Source organism: Phocoena sinus, chromosome 7 (genome assembly GCF_008692025.1).
Source record: "Phocoena sinus isolate mPhoSin1 chromosome 7, mPhoSin1.pri, whole genome shotgun sequence".
In the NCBI taxonomy this organism is placed as follows: Eukaryota; Metazoa; Chordata; class Mammalia; order Artiodactyla; family Phocoenidae; genus Phocoena; species Phocoena sinus.
The window spans coordinates 75,100,482-75,121,232 of NC_045769.1; the positions used below are offsets into that span (position 1 = coordinate 75,100,482).

Sequence of the window (20,751 nt, forward strand, 5' to 3'; positions counted from 1 at the left end):
AACTTGGTTGGTCAGAGGCAGAAAAACTGGGTACCTAAAAATGTTCAAATTTATTCCAAATTCCTTTCTACTCCATAGTTTCAATCTAGTTTTTCCACTAACAAATATTTTTAGGTAATCAATAACAAATTCACAAATTTAACCTTTGCCTTCCCTTGTTTTTATGCCCAGCTCTTATAGCTAATATGTATAAAACTAGCAACATTTGGGCAGTTGTTTGAAGGAGAAGAATTAACGCATATGCATAAACCTAAACTGAATAACAAGCATCCTGATAATTTAGAGTTTGGTTACTCCTTTCGGGTCTGGAAAAAAAATACCCAGAGTGAAAGTCTGTGTGAGATACTTTTGTCCAGAAGGCCAGATGCAGATGAAGCTATGCACTTAAGAGAGACTTAAAAAAAATCCCAAAACAGTTCTTAATTTTTCTTTGTTAGTTAAAACTCTTGGTTTTACTTTCTCTCAGTTCAAAGCATAAAATATAGAAACATACCCATAGCCATATATATATGTTTTAGTTTCAACAGCTAATATAAAGACTTTGTATAGATATTTATAACCAGTATCCTTGAACTGGGAAAACCTATCAGTCAATAACAAAATAGAAAATCTCAGTTTTCAAAGAAATTATTTGTTACTTATTTGATGGCAACTGTCGTCATTAGAAACTCAGCATATTAGAAGTTGCTCTATTTGCTGGAAAAAGGAGATTTTTGTGTTTTTGCAAAACAAAGATTCACATAAACTTGAAAAGAGACCCTAACTGTAGTGATAACTATTAGTTGACCCATTAGGTTGAAAACAGAGGCATTAAATCTTAGTGCGGTGGTATTTTTTTCCTTTCTTTCAGGCATGGACACCACCAACACCTGAAATTCCACCCATTAAACCTCATCAGGAGTAGATAATACTTTACATGGCTTATTCAAACCTGACCATGGAATGGCTATTTGCCAAAAATAAACATTTTTGTACATTAACTGTGGTTAGTGTTCCTTTTCTCATTTCAAGGCATCTTGGCTTGTAGCAATTGTTGAGTAAACTTATGCAAAGGTTGTTGTAAAAGCATTATGGTGACAATCTACACATTGGAATGAAAGCTACACGACTTGGTTTTTGTTTTAAATTAAAGGACTCCAGTTTTTCACTTTCCACCTCTGTTCAAATTGAGCAATTTGTCAGCTTTGATTAATGGTTGGGGGAACAAAGAGTTGGTAATATCATTCACAGAGAAGCAATCTCTCTATGTCCACTTCTCCCTCTCATATTTGTTCTAGGAAATGGAAAGGAATATGTCCTGCATGAAGTCAAGGAGATAGACCACTGCGAAGTGTATGAGGATAACTATCCTTAAGCCTACACTTCAGTTGTTTAACAGGGAGGGGCGCAGCCTCTATTTCCTGTCTGTACAACATGCAAGAGAGAGACCAAAGAGGTGTGACTCTATACCAAGGGATTTTAACTGAGCCCACCTGAGTTGTCTGTCCTACTTACAGAAGAAATAGAAAGAGGAGAAGAAGGAGGGGGAGGAGAAGAAGAAGAGAAGGAAGAGGAGAAGAATCAAAGAATCACAGCAGCATGGTTTAGTGAAAGAGGCTCATCTTTTTTTTTTTGAGCCCAATAGAATGGAATCTGGGTTTTAACTCTTACTAGTGGGACGACTTTAGACAATCCCTCTCAGCTATCCTCGTCTGCATAATGAGAATGAAACTCCCCTCACTGAGTTGTGCACAATAGTGAGATGGGGCACAAACAGTGCCTAGCACATAGTAGGTACTCAAAGGTACTTAGTCCCACTTCTTTTCTCTTTACTCCTTGTAATTTCCTTGTTTTTATCCAAGCTCTTGGGGCTTTCTTTTGAGACAGAATTTCTTTTCTGTGTTTGAATGTGAAAGTTAAAGATGGTACAACAAATCAAGATGGTACTATCTGGTGCACCTCAACTCCATTCTCTTGCATGAGAGACCCCTGAAAATCATTCTAAGCCATTCATGAAATGAAGGTTGACTGGAAAAATTGAATTCCTATACACCATAACTAGTATCTTTGCTCCTCTACAGTTCCTAAGGCAATTCTAGAGGCAAGGTGTTAATATATAAGAAAGTATTTCCAAATTAGAGTTCAAAGCTAATGATACATTGTGATCATAGCACATGGTGGTTTTTGCCCTTGTGAATGACAGTTGATCAAATGTTGGCAAGAAGAATTGAGCAAATTTGAGGCTGGTGATAAAAAACAGTTGTATCAACAACAGCTGTGTAATCCTTCAAGCGAGTAGGGTAGAATCTCTAGGTAACTGTTGAAAACAAGAAAAGAACTGTGCAAGCTGGAAGGCTCAGAAGAACTCAGACGGTTTGGTAAATTAGTTTTTGATCAAATAAGTCCTGTAAAATATTATCAACTATGTTTGTGTTCAAGGTAACAAGATGCAGAGACATTTTTTAAAGAAAAGGCAATAACTTAAGCTAATCCAGGGAAAACTCTGAAGTCCCCAAGAACAGAGCCCCCTATTGAGGAACTTGGGCTAATTAAGACCCTAATGTGTCCCAGCCAAGGGTTTATCTTTAGAAGTACCAGAAAACCTAGAGGCATTTATACTTTTATAAAGGTCTTCTGAAAACAAAAATTAGAGGGCAATGTTTAAAAGAATGTTGTTAGTAGATTTCACAACTAGTCAATACTCTTACAGTTAGGTCCATAAGATTCCTAACTACTGCTTAGTTCCTTGCTTCTAAGAGTAATTGAGCAAAAACATGGTAAAAGCTGTTTTAAAAATTCTACCCAGGGCTTCCCTGGTGGCGCAGTGGTTGAGAGTCCGCCTGCCGATGCAGGGGACGCGGGTTCGTGCCCCGGTCCGGGAAGATCCCACATGCCGCGGAGCGGCTGGGCCCGTGAGCCATGGCCGCTGGGCCTGCGCGTCCGGAGCCTGTGCTCTGCAGCGGGAGAGGCCACAGCAGTGAGAGGCCTGAGTACCGCGAAAAAAAAAAAAATTCTACCCACGAACAAATATGTGATGTATGAAAACAGTTCTTTGTTATATTGACAATATGGATCCAAATATAGCTTCACATATTAAGTATGTCAAGGTAAAGCCAGGAAGAGCATACACTGAACAGACCACAGAAGGTTTTTTTGAGCAAAAACATTCAAATTTCTTCAGCTGGTATACCCAAAGGTAAGTGTATCGAAAACATAATTCATCTTTTTGTGAACAGAGTTGACATTTTTGGTGGAAACTCTTTTTGAATAAAAAGAGATTCTTTAGACTGGCAGAAAACCTTTCAACATTTTTCATTTACACAAAGCATTGCATGAGGCATCCAGCATATTTAGTTTGGTCAGCAACTCAATTAGTCCTTTGGCAACTGACTTGTGTTTTATCCCTCACATGGCTCTGTTTTGAAAATAATTATCTCATTTTCTACTCATTTTCTTATCTCATCTTCAATGTCAATTATTTACATAAAACATCTTAAATATGTTGCAAATATGTAAAACTATTTCCCCTTCCAGCTCTTAGTTATTGTTTTGCTTTTCTGTAATTAATTGGGAGTTAAAATTTAAACGGGAAATCAGAACTAAAGATGCCCAGTTTTACCATCAGCTCAACAGCACAGGTTTGTTTCTTTATTTTAATATTAACAAGAATATAGCATGATTGACCTCCAGAGACCCAACCCTAACAAAAAAATGTATGTATATCTTTCTTAAGAATGTTGTGGAGGAGATTTGGTTAGGCTAGTGGCCCTGTCTCTGGAGATCCAAATTCTAATCCTGATTCTCTCACTAACTGGCCTGGGATTTCTGGACAGCCCACCTTCCTTACCAAAATGAATGCAAAGGATATTAGGATTTCTAAGATATCTTCCGGTATGCCTAAGTATTGTCATACCTAAGATTATGTGCTCAATTTGGATCAAAGAAATATTGGAATTTTCCCCAAATTTATCAGTGTTATCTTGAAGCCCACATCTAGGACTTTATTCTTTTCTCCCCCCCAACCCCACCACCCCATAGAGATGCCAGATCCCCTTCCGTTTTTGGACAAGTCTCAGACAATTTTTTCTTAACTGTCTTCCTAACTGTTTTAACTCATTCTCTTCCCCTTTCTTTATGTTTTCCTCACTTTATTTCAACCTTGAAATCTTTTAGAGCCCATTTTTAGCATTCTTCATCCCTGTGAATGCTGCTGAATCTAAAGTAGTATTTTCACATAAAAGAACTTTAATATTTTTCCGTGCTCTATTTCTGCTTTACTCATTTCAACTCCTCTTATTTGGTCCCACATTAGAGTAGGTTCAATGATTAAATGTATTTTTGGTTACTGCGGTGTGCTGTGACCCAGCCTCTATTTCTCTGCATTTTTTTCTTTCTTTTTTAATATCCACATGAGTCTAGAAGTTACTAGTATGGCCATTTTTTAAAGTACAATTTAAAAGCACAGAATGAATGGAAACAAGATCCATGTCTAGAATTGAATAAGCATGTGACTTCCTCACTTAAAGTTTTTCCACTGACTCAGATTGGGAAAAACATAATACAGTTATCTAGATCAAAACCCTGCCATCAAGGAGTATTGTATCAATACTATTTCGAACTGTTAGGTAAACATGCATGTAGTTGGGAGGGATTTCACCAAGGTGAAAGCTGTGTGTTTCTGAGGTCTTTTAGCCTAGGAACTCAAGTAATTTTCTTTCTTTCTTTTATTTTTTTTTGATGAAAAAATAGCAAATAAAGGATCAGCTTCTCACTGATTATAACTACTTGTGGACCAAAAGAGCTGGTTATGATCAAACTCAGCCTTCATGAGTATCATTGTGCTTCTCCAAGTACTTCCATCTTCTTTTCCAGTTACCTGTTAGATGGCATGTGGAAACTTGAAGGCTTTGTTCCAGCACAGGGTGGAAAGTAGGCAATTCAAAAGCCCATCTAGTGCTGAAGAAGGACTCCAATCTAATGTTGGACTGTTTCCCTGAGTTAACTTTTGGTATCTCAAATATTGTGATTTTTAAAAAATCTTCCATTCAAATGTTATTAATTTTGAACTAGCATGGAGAAATAGTCACCAAGTTCATTGTCATAGTCACAGTGTCTAATAGATTTACTAGATAAAGACGTCAGTTCCTCCTCAGTCTTCATAATATGTTTCAAATTTCCACTTTTGATATGGCTTCACTGGGTCACAAGCAGCAACTTTCAGGGTCTTCTGAGAGGAATTTCCTTCTAAGCATAACAACTGGTGATAGTTTCCAAAAACAATGTGATTCACCTGGAGAGAAACATGATCTGAGAATGAGCCACAGACTGAATTTGACAATCGTGTTGTAAGAAAATGAAAACCAATAAAAAATTAGGTAATTACATTTTTGATTTTTCAGGAATTCTCCTGAACAAAATTAATAACATAAACACAGGTTTTAGGCAGTATTAAGTTTGTCTTTATCTCAAACTAAGTTCTCACATTCTCCAAGCTACAAGACTTTTAATTCTTCATGAAGCAAAAGATGAATTTTCTGATGATATGGCTGATAACTATATTATTTAAAGGAAATAATTCCAGATGGCATTTACTATATTTGATCGCTGGCTGCCTCACTGCTGGTAGTAAGAAAAAATACACACCATTATAAAAAGTGTGTTAGTTAATTTCTTAAGTCTGTGACTTCGAATGCAAATTTGGAATAAGAAGTGCTAGAAATGATGTATTTTATTTAAGAGTTTCCTATCATGATCTCTGAGAGTACATAATGCCTGATGTCCAGAAAGTCCAGACGTGATTAGAGAAAGTCATAGGTATTTCAGAGGTTCTATTATTGCTTAATATTTATTGAATGCCCTAGAAATGGTCGATAACCTACTTAGAACTTGCTCATGGGTTTATAATTTTTTCACTTACCAATCCTCTCAATTACCCATGACTGTGACAAAGGTCATTCTAATTTTATATATATATATATATTTAATTATATATATAATATATATATATGTTGTTTTGAAATGCTTTAAAAATTTATCAAACAGGGGTGACTTCGTAATAATTTATTTTAGAGATGGTCTTACAAAAACAATGTCATCCTTATAGGATTTTGGGAATATGATGCTTGAGTATGCTCAAGATTTTGTAAAAGAGATAAAATTGAGAAGATCATTCTGGATTTTCTACAATGTTCTGCTCGTGTGTTATAAAGAGGTAACTAAATAACTTGTCCCCAACAAAAAACACAATGTGGAAACTGGTATTGGAGGGGCATTCTATATCCAAATCCTAGACGCCACCTGTGAGACTTTTCCTTTTTGATGTCCACAGTTCACAGCATTTGAGGAGGGCTGACCTAGAGGACACCTTTTAAATGCAGATTCAGAAATGTATAATTTTAATAGCTCACTAGTATCCGGGGTCAAACTCACTATCACCCTTCCGCCTTCCATGAAGCTCTCAATGCCTAATGCTTTCTAAAAGAAGAGACATGTTCCTGTTATTCATAGTCTTATTCTCCATTTCTTTTGTTTTTTAAGACTTATACATCTTGGGGGACCTAGGAGGTTTAGTATGAAAACTACCAAAATACTGAAAAGAGAAGAAAGATAATTGTCAAGATATTCATCTCCATGACATCTAGCATCATGAAAAGGGGAACCCAAGGCAGAAGGCAGCTATGTAACATGTTACAAAGTCATAGGCACAAATGAGGTAGGGGAACAGCTTTCTAATTTTTGCCAGCTTAATTAAATTACCTTATTTACAAATTGGCTTACCATTAAGGAGACCAGTGTTGGGCCTATATAAAAATCAGCGAATAAAGGCCTAAGTTCTAAGTGGGCCCAATCCAGTTTATAAGTAAGCCCTATGTAATTTAAGGACTGTCAGCTCCTAAATATTTTCTCACCAGCCTAATATCTTTTCTGATAACAGATTCACTTCTGAAGATGAGGAATGTATTCTTTTTCTCATCCGCAATCTCAATCTTTCCCCCTTTCTCTCTCCCTCCCTCCCTCCCTCCCTCCCTCCTTATCTATCTATCTAATCTATCTATCTATCTATCCATCTACCTATCTCTCTCTCTCTCCCTCTCTCTCTATCGCTCCTCTTTGCCACAGGGTTAAGAAAGCAGAAGGTAAGATGTCATTTATTCAATATGTGTTTACAGATTTTCTTAACACTATGCAACGTGAAATTAGCAGCTCACACACTGGTAATTCCTAATTTTTCTGAATAACTCGATAATAACCATCATCACTAAAAAGAAAAAAATATTGTCCAGAAGGAACTGAAATATAACAGGGATGATCTATAGAAAGAAAGATTGGAGGAGGTGTTGCTTAGGTCCTAATTTTGATCCTGAGCAGGAAGAAAAATGTCATGAAGAGAACAGTCACTGGCTGTGACATCAAAAAGAATGGAGGCGCTCCAAAGAAAAAAGTGTGCTTACTTCGGGGTTCATCCCTGAGCAAAATGATGGTCTCGCATACTCAATGCATTCAGTGGATTTGGTGGCTACCTGCTAGTGAGATAGCAGAAAATTTGAGAAGGCAGGCTTGAAATTATTCCTGCTACTCCAAGATCCTACACCAAAGCTTATGACTTTGTGTCCTATTAAAATATAATTGGGGAAAACAGAAGACTTTGAGAGTGAATAGGATAGAGCACAGATGTTCTGGTAAATATTCACAACTGGACCTCTGGTAAAACACCCCCGATTTGTAGTGTGAAATAAAATTCATATTTATGGCAAGACAAGAAAAATTTAAACATAAAAATTCTTCTCTGCCCTTTGGTCTCCCCTCTCCCCCATCTATGCATTGTGTCTCCGCATTATGCATTGACCGAACCTCCCCCATCAGCAGGAATACCTGCTCAACCATAAACAACACATTCTAGCATCAACAACTCCTTAAAAGAGAACAGTCCTTCCTGATCTTGTGAAGGGTCACATGACCCACCACGATGGCACTTAAATCTGGATTGTGTAAATTGTCAATAATTCGTTATTTAATGTTCAGCCCTGTGTCTCAAAAAATTTATATAAACTGTGTCTTGACTTCTAACAGGCAGAACAGTTCTCAGAGCTTTCTGAGATGCTCTTTCCGGGTTATAATCCTCAAATTTGGCTCAAATCAAATTTTCCAATTCTTTCTTAGATCGACTGGTTAATTTTTTGTCCACAGTAGCATGGGTATAAATACTTGCATCACGGCTGGTTTCAAGTTACCAATGTGACATTGCTGAATGTGAAGTTGCCAAGAGCTGTGCACAGCCAGCTCCCCCAGGCTGGTTGGAGCTGGCTCCAGCACCCGCTCAGAGCCTAGGCCTCTGGGAACCAGAGGGCATGAGAAAGTCTCTCGACGTGGAAAGGAGGCAGGATGCGGAACCAGGTTCACACTAAGTGCAGGGCTTGTGGGAAGCACACTGTGTCTCACTTTTCCCATATACTGTCCCTGTAAACTTTCCTGGTAACCAGTGAGAACCAATTCTAGTCTATACACCTTTCTTCTGGCATTATTAGTTGACTGAAGCAAATGACTTTTAGAAACAAAGATGACAATAGCAATTTAACCAAAAGAACCTGGTGACTGTTCTATTTAAAATAACTGATTTGAAAAAAATTTTGTGAAAAGAATAAAAAAAGACTCGACAATTTATCGAAAATATCTGTTTATCTCTCTGTATGAACTTTCACACTGTCTCTATTGTCCCAAACACATTTAAGGCTTCTGATTGAGAAAGCTGACAATGAGGGTTTTATGTCCCATTTAATTGAAAGCTGGATTTGTGGTAAGCAACAGGTGCAAATATTCTCTTACCAGCTCTGGATGAAAGACGGATGTTGATTTATGCAGCCATTTTAGCCCTTTGTTTCTGTTATCACAAGGGTGCAGCCTCAGGGCTCCGTTATCAGGGAAGGGAGCTAAGCACCATTCTCCTTGTTTAATAAGTCTTAACCAGGTGTAATTAAATTGTTGAAGCTGTAGGTGAAATGAATAAGAAGGTGACTTCCAATGGCACACACAAGTAGCAGCTTTGTCAAACGTTTTTGTTAGCAATGCTTAAGAATATAGGCACTCTAGTCAGATGTTCTGTGTTCCAATCCTGGTGTTGCCACTTTCAATTCTGATCATGTGGGCATATTATTTACCCTGTCTAATCTCATTTTTATCAGTTTTAAGTTGGATAGCTATAGTGTCTATCTCAAAACCTTGGGGTAATGACTCTCAAGTGTTGAGCACACAGTAAGGCCTCAATAAGTGTTAGTTGCAATAATAAAGAGTATTTAGTACAATTAGTATGTATCTGCGAATGGATGTCATTTTAGGTGTTCTGAATGCCAGACTACCTTGGTGCTTGAAGTATTGGAACAGTCAAACCGCCACATAATTTAGGCCCCTGGCCATTGGGGCTACAGGGAGATCCAAGTCACAGTCCTAAATTACTTTGATGGGAATTATTATGTTTCTTTTTTTTAAGACTAGACATTTGGACTCCTAGAGGCTTTGTTCTATTATAGGAAAGGTTGAAAATCTTTCTTTGCTGGTAGCATGAGGAATCACCAGTTTGCTACTGTGTCAGCATCCCCCAGTTCACAGGAACGGCTCTTGGAGATGTCCAGTTTTGGGGAGTCGCCAACTGTATGTCTAAAATAAATACTGTTTTAGGTAATGGAACGATGTTTTTAATTTTTATAAATATTTCTCTCCAGTTTTCTTACAACCTAGTACTGTCTGCCTGGTCATTATACTCTAAATGTCTAGGTGTGTGGGAAATTTGTTGTTTTGCACCAATGTAAACATATTTTAAGAAAATAGACTGCTGGTAAAATCTACCTAAATACTTTTATCTAATGAATCATTTGTAATGTAACTGAGATTTAACTTAGATTATCAAGTATGTTATTGTGTTAGAACTCTCCATTCAAAGAGTAGTACCTGGACCAAAATTAGCATCTCCTGGGAGCTACTTAGAAACGCTGAATCTCACTCCCCACTATGGACCTATTGAATCAGAATCTGCATTGTAACAAACTCCCCAGGTGATCCGAGTACACATTAAATTTGAGAAGCACGAACATGTCATAATACAAGGATTTATGTGGCTACTAGGGGACGCTAACTCTTACCTTGAAAAGGGACATTTAACTGGTAGAAAAGTTAATAACTAAGGAGACATTTTAAGTAAGGTGACGGATAGGGCTTGATGGTTCAATCCTAGGGTTTTATTCCTTTTGAGCTTTTTTGGATGAATGCTACAGTCACTGGCTTAATATTAAGCCTCATTAATTCTGCTAAAAATAAGTTAACTTCCTCCATGTTCCTTTACTTTTTATTACTCAAACCAACCAAAAGAAGCAGAAGCTAAAAATGAGTAACAAGACAAAAAGGAAGATGGGCGTTTGTGAAAAGCAGGGGCTCCATGATTCATACTTTTTGTCTCCTAGCATCCCTTCGAGACTTAGTGGTTATTGAGAACTTGGGTTTTCAGATAAAATACTGGTTAATCAGACACAGAAAGTCACTATAATGATGAGTCTTGAAGGATTGCATTAGTTAATATTTTACTTTCATATAATTTGGACTGCTTATGGTTTTGTTTTACAATTTACTACTTTATTTCCTCTTTGAGTTGTTAATACATGAAAATTACTTCTTTCAATTGATTTTTGACACTTTTCTCTTTCCTCTGTCTCCTCTTTCCTAATTAAGAATGAATTCCATTAGCTTCAAGTTTATGATCCATAGCTGAATTATAGCAGCTTTGAATTAAGAGGTAGAGATGGGATGTGCTTGAAAATACAAGCAATACCTCTAAGTCAAAGCAAAGGAGTAAGTCTTGGCAAGCCTAGATTCTCATCACAAAAAATTTCTCTGTCAAAGAATTTACCTGCAATTTTAGGGGGTGAGTTCAACTCTGGAATGTATGTTCCTGTGAGTCCTATTTGGTACCCAAACTGATAACTGTCCCCACAGAATGAGTTGTTAAGAAACATATGTTGGAGAGGGAGGTGCCATCACTCAGAGTTCACCTCCAGCTCTGCAGAGTCCTTGCTCTGGTCTCCCTGGCCCCACTCCCTCCCCTAAATATTGTGCTCTGAGTTTGTTGAAATTTTGCTTAGAGTTTTCCGCCATGGGTCATGAATTGTGCAATTTGTATTACTCCCTTAAGATGTAGGATAACGTGAGGGGGGGGCGGGAGTGGAATCAGAGAGTAAAATTGCTCCCTTAGATTAATTATTTAAAAATATGTACCATCTTTATTTTCTTTATCATTTTGTCTTTATATGTAATGAGTTACTTTTCTCATTTTTGTTTTTATTACTATAACAGTGAAAGTTTGTGGAGCAGCGTTAGATATTCTTTTACAGGCTTCACATGTGTTATCTAATTCCATCCTCACACCAGCTTTGGAGTAGGCACTATTATCACTGCCATTTACCTAAGGGTTAAGAAATTTGCAGTTGACACGTTTTTTACAAGTGATGGAACCAGAACTGGGTCCCCGGTGGGTTGACTACAGTATCAACTACAGTTGACCTTTATTCCCTCAGTCACTGTCTTTTACATTTAGAAGTGGACCCTGTTGTCACCAACCTTATCATTACACAGAAATGTAGAAACTAATTATTGTTTCTGTAGGCGAAAATGAATTTCTCAAGTGAATGATGAATGTCATACCCTGCACCTATCAACTACACCTGCACCTACTATCAACTGTACCTACCATGAGAGAAAAAACCCAGCTCAGCGTACCTTGCTGCTCCCATCACAGTCTTCCAGAATGGCTGTGGTGTTTTTGATGGAAATACATTTACCCAAGGCCTCATTAATAAGCTAGGAAGCAAAATATAAAACATGCGTTAAGAAAAGATATTTTAAAGTACAACAAGACATTCAGAAAACACAGAACATAAAACTATAATAGGGTTAAAAGATAGTTAAGTTAATAGCATTACTTAGCACTATACAATTTTATTGGTTGCTGTTTCTAACAGAGACATAATGTAATCTTGCTAAAGTACAGCTTCAATCTGTCAATTTAGGCCTGTGATTCAGCCACAGAGCCAACAGAGGCTCTTAATTAACCCTTGCCTGGAATGCTGAATAGGAAAGGAGAAAAAGGTGGCATGAAAAGTAGTTATTTTCTTGTCTCAAGTTTGTCTGATGCATATATTAAAAGTCAATGCACATACTTGCAATTTAATCAAACCAGTGGTTATGGGCTCTGTTCCCTGGCTGACCCCTCCAAGCTATTCGACTGCTTAGGTACTGAATCATAGATAAATTGAGTCCTTCAAAAACAGCAGATTCCAGCTGACTCCTGGTCAGAATCTTCCTAATGACTCAGGCAAGCTACAATTCATTACAGGAGAGTCACGCAAGTTAATACAGAGCAAAGCTTAAAGGCATTTTCTGGCAGGCCCCCAGGTTTTTAATGGATTTCTAAGGTCCAGTATGGAGGCAGCTTTCTATAAGTCACCATTTAATGTGGAAAAATATTGATTCCCATGCTCCCTTTGACATTCTGGGCAGGTCTAACGAGATGGTGGGTTAATAGCACAATTTGGGGGCTTCCCTGGTGGCGCAGTGGTTGGGAGTACGCCTGCCGATGCAGGGGACACGGGTTCGTGTCCCGGTCCGGGAAGATCCCACATGCCGCGGAGCGGCTGGGCCCGTGAGCCGTGGCCGCTGAGCCTGCGCGTCCGGAGCCTGTGCTCCGCAACGGGAGAAGCCACAACAGTGAGAGGCCCGCGTACCGCAAAAAAAAAAAAAAAAGGAAGAAAGAAAAAAAAGCACAATTTGGACTTAGATATCTAGAAGAGCTGTGGAGAGCTAAGTGTCTACACAGGGAAGCCCCTTGTGCTGGGAAGTGGGGAGGTCTTTGTTGCCAGGGACTCCATTTGTGTCCTTTCTGTTCCAGGGCGCCTAACAAAGAGCTCTAACCCTGGAGCGCTGTAGGACGCAGGCTATGTAGCTCACAGAGTTGCCAGACTTCATAACGCAGTGTTCAGTGGGTTGGTTCTCACTTTTACATGCATAACTTTTCTTGCGAGAAAGTTAAGGGGCATCTTTAGGGTCCAGAAAGTGCAGGAAAAAATGTAAAAACAAGAGGGAAAATTGCAAATGCTGGCAAGCAGGGGACCAATAGTGAGCATGGATAAGCCAGAGTTGGAATTGAGGTCGTCCGCACATGATGGGAAGCTAAAAAGTTAGACCCTCAGTGGAATGGTGTACTGGGAAAAAACAATTTACCCATTAGCACAGGGGGACAAAGGGGAAGCTAGGTTCTCCCATGGGAATCTGAAACCTTACATCAACCTTCATTTTGGTTTGAGATGCCCACTTACACCACTAGCATTGGCTAGGAACACTGATAGAACCCTCAAAGCACAAAAATAAACATCAAAATCTACCAGTTTTGTTACCTCTGGGGTGACTGGCAAGCAAAACATTTCTAGAAGAACAGAATCTCCATCAGAAATCCTCAAAGGAAGCTCTATTCACAATTTAAATTGTGACTAGACAATGACAAGTTTGGGAGGAGACAACCCATCATTAGTAAGTGGGAGCAGTCAGAACCTACAGAAGGAATCCACCACCATGAACTTCAGAGAAAGGGTTAAAAAATAGAAGTACACAGAGATAGAATACTCCTGGAGTTGAAAGAAAGGAAATGCTGTCCCAATTGCTCTCTGGATCTTAACAGAAATAAATATAAACTCCTGTACTTGTAGATTATGCAGAAAATATCTTATCTTCAAATGAATTTGGAAAACTCTGGCTTCAGTACAGTTGAACAGGTTGCCTTACTCCAGAACTTCTCAGAACCTTCGGTACTGAGTGCAGGTTAATGTTTAGCTCGCGGCTCTGAAAGGCAATGTGGTACGAGAGTTTGCCAAATACATTTGACCACGGAATCCTATTTCTGACTGCACAACTAATAACTTTGCTCAGAACAGTGTTTGGGAACGCCTGGTTTAATTGATTTCTTTGTATTTATTTCTCACAATCCCTTCTTCCAAGCACTGAAAGGCTTAGAAAGAGAGAAAACTTTTCTATCCCTTGCCTCCCCTCTCCCACTTCATATGAAGATCTGTTTCCCTTCCCTTCTTCTGGAAATTACTGGAGAAACTGCTTTCCTTCATATAGGAATGGTCTATGAAGTGCTAAGGAATTGTTATTCTTTATCTCATTATGAATAGTTTTGAAAACTGGTTTTTAACTTTTGATTTTTTAAAAATTATATCCATGCTTTTATTGTAAACCATGTCAATCTTTTTTTTAAAATTAGGAAGTACACAAATTTTAAATTATCCATTTTGAATTATTTCATTTCCAATTTAGGAGGTGGGAGTTCCCTATGGTTTATCTCAGAGTTGTTAAACACTAGGCTAGAAGCTGTTTGCTGAGTTTTATCCAATATAAATACGAATTATTGGTGAGATTCTTTTACTTTATTATTTTCAAATATTTTGGTTCAGTGAGAAAAGATTTGTTCTTATTTTTAAAAGTCAAACTTTCCTCAGTGTGTAGGTTTAAAGAAGGGAAAAATATGGAGCAAGTAAAAAAAAAGCTGTGGATTTTATTTTCTTGGAACTTTACACGATTATCTATCCAAAATAATGGTCTAGTTAATCTTACTCTGAATTGCCTGGAGAAAGGTTTTTTGTTTGTTTGTTTGTTTGTTTTAATAGTAATAATACTCCCTACTGGTTGCTTCAGAAGGGAGCAAATGTCATTTTATTAAAATTTGTCTAAGGAAGGCAGCAAATAGGGAGGAAAATAGAAAGAATTTGTTAAAATCATTTAAAAAATATTTTCCACATTTTGTTGTATTAAAGCTCAGGCATCAGCAGAAGGCTGTTTCATTAGGAGAGCTCTTCAAAACTTTCATGGGAACTATGATACAAGCTAGCCTCAAAGAGGAGCAAAAGATAGTTTTTTAGTTCCCTCTGGTGGTTAAAGTTCAGTAATGCTCTTGCTGAGATTCTGTGTTGTTAGCACAGGAAAAAATTACTACGGTGATAATTTCTTTTTATTTTATCCTGCTCAGGAAACAGAGTCTTAAAAATGTAAATTTATTTTACAAGCATATTATTTGAACAGTGTATTGACCCAGGTTATTCTTCCTAATGAGTTATCTAAGATAAAATATCAGGTTGAACCATCTGAAGTAGCGACTATTGCATTTTGACCTACAAAGGTGGCAATTATGTCGTACACAAACAGGTTACGTATACTTATTTGTCAGTTGAATTTTATAAAAGCAGAACAAATTCTCAGACTGGTTTCCTCTCTTTCTCACTTTTCTGGGATCTCCTTTACATCATCAAGGGGAATGGCTTTACTAAGTGTCTTTGTTATCAGGAGATTTCCTAGGCAGAGAAAGACTGGGTTTGTACAATCCATTTTCTAGGGAGAACTGAAAAAATATGACCTAAAAAGAGATTAAAAATTACTGGAGAAGACCTCTAGGTCAAGGCTTGACTAACCATCTCTAAACCCAGTCTATGGTAAGTGTTCTCATATCTTGTCATCTTCTTCAAATTAAGCCTTGCTCCTAGAATGGTTTTGAAATGGCTTTTTTTTTTTTTGCATTACGCGGGCCTCTCCCGTTGCGGAACACAGGCTCCGGACACGCAGGCTCAGCGGCTACGGCTCACGGGCCCAGCAGCTCCGCGGCACGTGGGATCTTCCCGGACCGGAGCACGAACCCGTGTCCCCTGCAGCGGCAGGCGGACTCTCAACCACTGCGCCACCAGGGAAGCCCTGAAATGGGTTTTTGTTTGTTTGTTTTCTCTCTTATTTTTTTTAGAGTTTCTCTCCTTCCTTGACTTTTCTTAGCTTTGTACTCTATCCAACCTATCAAGTTTGGCTTCTTTCCTTTTGGTATGTTACCTTGTACCCGGAATTTTCCCTGCTATTGTCTGACAATTTCTGTTATTTTCAATCCCTCTTTGAAATCTCTAAAATTCTAATTAAATGACGTCATGCCATTGCTTAACCCTACTCAGCAACTTCCAATTACATTCTGAAGAAAGAGAGAGAGAAAGAGAAAATCCTTACTCTGCCCGCAAGGACCTGTGTGATGCATCTCCTTCCTCTCTCTTCACCTTCATCTGGTGCCATCCTTCCCTGCTTCACACCCTGATAACAACATCCATCTTCTTTCCAGTTCTTGAAATCCTCAAACTTTCACCCGTCTTAGAGTTTTTGCACAAAGGGCATCCTCTGCCCACAGCTCTCTTCTTTACAGCTTGGCCAGCACTTGGTCTTTCAGGCCTGGCCTTCAACGTCTCCACAGAGTTTAGTATTCTAAGAATAATTCATGACCTGTGGCCAGTTCCCTAAATAAAAGCTATTATATTTTTTATTTACAGTTTACTTGCTTATTTGTTTATTATCTTTCTCCTACCCAACTTTAAGCTCCACAGAGAAGGGATCAAGTCTACTTCATTCATCACCCTACAATCCAGTTCTGAAATACTGCCTCGTTTCTTGACACTCAGTACGAGTTCGCTGAATTAATCAATGAGCATGGCCGCCTGGAAGCCTTCCTCAAGTTTACCCAATGTATGTAGTCCTCAACCACGCTTGGTCTCCTCTGCACTCATATTTGCTGTTTATTTATAATGTAATCATTCATTCTTCCCCATGCATTTTCAAAAGGGTTTTTGCATTGTCTTTTGACGAAGTCAGATTTTAAATTGCTGCTTGAACTTACCACGCCACTTGCCCTCACTATGGGAGCCTTCAAGTCTGGAAAAACATTCTCCAAGTACCACTTGAAGCTTTTGCATTTTAGTTTCTTTCGAAGTTCCCGTTGCTGGGTGAGGTTTCCGACATCTAACCCTTGGTCTGTAAGGTGATCCCCATGGCCGTAGAAGAGCTCCTTGTACTCATCAAGCCAGACCTCAGCCACCCTCACCAAGTTCCTCTCCACTGTCTTCATCCGGTCTTTGGGGAAGGAATATGGATTGTCATTTCGGAATATGTGGCCCACTCGGGAACAGGGAATGATCTCAATTTCGCCACCACACATCCACACCTGGAACAATTTGATGATACACACCAATTATCCAGTGATTGCCCACAAATCGTGGGCAATTAATGACAAGAAGCCACCCGGCAACTTTTTCCCCCTGTTGAAGTACTACTCTTCACTTCTGAAATCCTTTTCAACAGAAAATCAAACTCAACAGGTTTATTTAGTTTTGTATATTGCTGTGGGCCATTTTAGGGTTATTAAAATATATACTTTCTCTTTTCCTATCCTGTATAAATCTTGTTTTTTTCCTAAAAAAATCCTAACAGAATCCCAATGTATGAAATATGTAACATGAGTTCCTGCTTTAGTCAGATCAAGGAAAGGAATATATATTTCCTTTTTTTTTCAATGTCCCCTTCTCACATCTTGGAATGAGCTGTATGACTTGTGGCCACAACTGAAGACAATTCTTCCTGATCAAGAGCTCAAAGTAATACCCCTGTTACTCTATACACCCCTCTCCATAGGAAAGCAGGTGCTTTGGGTGCTCTCCACTATGGCTGCTGCCACCGCTTTCTCAGGTATGAACCAATGGTTATATAAATATCCAGAGTTATATGAGACGTCCTAAGATGCTGTACTATCGCCTGTTGGTGGCCTTCCCTAGTGGCTCTTTATATCCTTCTGTCACTTGTGTTCTCCAAGATGGCCCGTTACTAAATAATTCCATTATTTCTAATATATTAGAAAAACCTATGAGAGTCATTTTGTGTCAAGTATGCATCCCACAGCATTTACACTGAATGGCAGACAGTTATTTCCCCCACATTCAGATGCAGAAACCATGTTGTGAAATATGAGGGAACTCCAATAAATTTCATGAGAGTTATTGATTCTTCCAAATTCAATCTGGAATATGAAGACATTAATCCAGAGACCTTAATATTTCTGTGAAGTTTCCTCCCAGAGATAGTAACATATCTGATTGTATTAGTAAAATGAAACTGTTTAAAAATGATAAACTCTTAATTGTAAAGAGAATTTGTGAAACACTTGGTGATACCTTGAAAGAGAGCTCCATATTTTCTCCACCCCAAACGTCGAGCCCAGGATCATATGTTCCAAGTTCAAAAAAGTAATTTTTATCAATAGAAAATAATCCACCTGCCATGACGGGGCATCTACAAAAAGAAAAGTTGTTTTTTTAATCTCGCATGTCATGGGAGCTCAACTTTTAGAGTGGGTTCCCTACTAGGAGGCATTTTAGAATATTTACCAAGTATGAGGAGGTCTTAAAAGAAGTCACACATAGCATCTAAGTGACAAATTCCCTGGTTTATGTGACAGAACTTGATTAGGGTCAGCGAAGATGGGGCCTGGAACTAGGATTCTTACTTGTCCTTTATGCCCTGACACAATTCTCCAGAGATGTTATTTTTAATAACAGTTATTTAGTGCTGTTTAGGGAAGACCCGGCAGGCACTGCTGTAAGTGTTATATATGTATTAACTCAGGCCTCACAAAAATCCTGTATGTAACACTAAGAAACTACAACTCAGAAAAGGTAACAAAGTTTCCTAAGGTCACAGACTGGTAGGCTGTACATCTGGGGTTCAAATTTGGGTGGTCTGGCTTGACTCTATGATTTCTCCCCCGCTATACTGCCTCAACTGTACACAAACTTTACTGACAGCTTGTTATGTGGCAAACACTTTTTAAAGCACTTTATTATATAGTATTATCTCATTTAATTCTCAAAACAATCCAAGAGGTAGCTACTTCTGTTAGTCTTAAAGTAAAAATGAGGAAACAGAGACTCAAAGAGGTTAAGAAACTTTTTAAAAGTCACCACTAGTACCTAGTAGAGTTCAGATTTAAACCCAAAGGGTCTGACTCCAGAGCCTTCACTGCTGTTATTGGTCATGGGGAACAGAAACTACATTTGAGTCAGCAGTCAGACAAGGCAGTCATCACTTCCCATGGTGGTCACCAAGGGCTCCCCCTGCTCTGCCTGAGACTGGCTGAGTGCTCAAACTGCAGGTCTAGACTTTGGGGGAAGTGTTAGGAAGCTCCCACCACTTTGGCTTCAGGTCTAACCTGTGTTCTTCAATCCAGTTTCTCCAGCAATAAAGCCCCAATTATAATTCGCATCCAGCTTCTGTGTCTATTTCTCAATTTATTCACAGAATTTTGCACCCTTCCCATAGAAAGTACAGGATTAGACTCAAAAAGAATTAGAATGATATCTCTATTACTATTATTTACTCTTAATTTTTACTCATGTTGACTTTAATATTATGTGTGATTATATAGCATTTATGCAGCACATTTAAGTGGCTTATATTTCTTAGTTTGCAAATCCCAGAGAACAGGAGTAGTGTTTGTGAATTTCCCTGGTTCAGGGCTGGATAGGGTGCAATAGCCCACTGAAAAGGTGAGTTTTTGTTGTGGGAAACTAACGTCTCAGGAAAACATTGTTTGCTTTTGGTCATTTATTGGCTAGAACTGTAATTCTTGGTGTTCTATAGACTGACAGCATATACTTGTTTTGTGGAATTGCTTCCTATGCCTTTATTAAAAAGATATATGACTCCTTCCCAATCTTAAGTTTCACACACTTACCTTATTATATCAGTTTCTTTGATTTTGTTTTTTGCAACAACGTCTGGAGGAATTGTTCTCCAACCAAAGTTCATTGGCCACACAAAGATGCCTCTCTGAAAGTTGTCCACTGTCATGTAACTAGTCCAGGAAAAAAAACCAAAGTGCTACCTGAGATCATACACATACACTTAACCAACCCGACATCACGTCTTGTGCAAGTGAATGAAACAAGTGCCTACGCAGATGATTTTAGATCATCACAAACTTTTTAACAACGTTTCAATAAAATGTTTGAGTATAATTTGCATCAGTGACTAACTGGCTAGATTGCTCACTTTTAACTTACACTTCTCTTTTAATAATGTTCTAGCCATTTTTGAGGAAAAAAAACCCACTTAAGAATATATATGTGTATGTGTACATATACATATGTATACATACAGATACCACAGAAAGAAAAACTAATCTTAAGGAAAATAAATATTTGGGGGTTCAGCTGAATAGAAAGAGGAAAGATCTGGACGATGAGTATTAGTATTTATTAGCATTAAGGGTTAAGAATTTGTGATAATCAAATAAACAATTGGATTGATCAGCTTTCATCTCAAGATATCTATCATGTATTTCCATTTATTTAAACAGATAAATCGTGTATTACTTAGATTTGCAAAAATGTACATATTAGGAGTATGAGCAGTACTTTCTGCTGCTGGTTAAAACTCACTTAAGTATCTTGTGGAATATGACAATATTACCTCATATCCTTATCATTGATGACTTCAATTACTGGACAGGCTACTTTCTTTCTACTTAAATAAACTCTTTCCAGAAGAGGTTCCAACCAACCAACGTTACATTCCACATGAGAATCTAAGAATGTCAACACGTCACCTACAGAGCCAGAAAAAGAACAATTATTTGAAAATGCAATACACTGAATGTGTGTACGTCACGTTCAAAAGTCCTGGGGACTGATCCAGAAATGTGGTTGTAAAGGCAGCAGTCTTTTCTTCTCACTGAATTTCTTCCTTGTCTCTCTAATTTCATTCCATAATGACATAAAAGAAATTTTGTTTCTAGCAGTCGCTTGGAGCAAGCATTATTTATGTTTGGAAAAAATTGATCAGCCACTTGGAATGCGGAGCCAAGGCTCTGAAGGGAATATTTAGTAT

At 38.2% G+C, this 20,751-nt stretch overlaps 1 protein-coding gene across 1 annotated transcript in view; it reads right to left on the bottom strand.

Moving 5' to 3' along the window:
- Nucleotides 1-5,128: 5,128 nt before the first annotated feature.
- The window catches only part of GALNT5 (polypeptide N-acetylgalactosaminyltransferase 5), a 36,661-nt gene continuing 21,038 nt past the window's right edge, over nucleotides 5,129-20,751 (bottom strand). Inside the window, 7 exon segments of the mRNA XM_032638153.1 lie at nucleotides 5,129-5,269; nucleotides 8,803-8,964; nucleotides 11,740-11,820; nucleotides 16,712-17,035; nucleotides 18,039-18,156; nucleotides 19,598-19,717; nucleotides 20,335-20,470. Coding sequence (XP_032494044.1) covers nucleotides 5,129-5,269; nucleotides 8,803-8,964; nucleotides 11,740-11,820; nucleotides 16,712-17,035; nucleotides 18,039-18,156; nucleotides 19,598-19,717; nucleotides 20,335-20,470 — 1,082 coding nt within the window.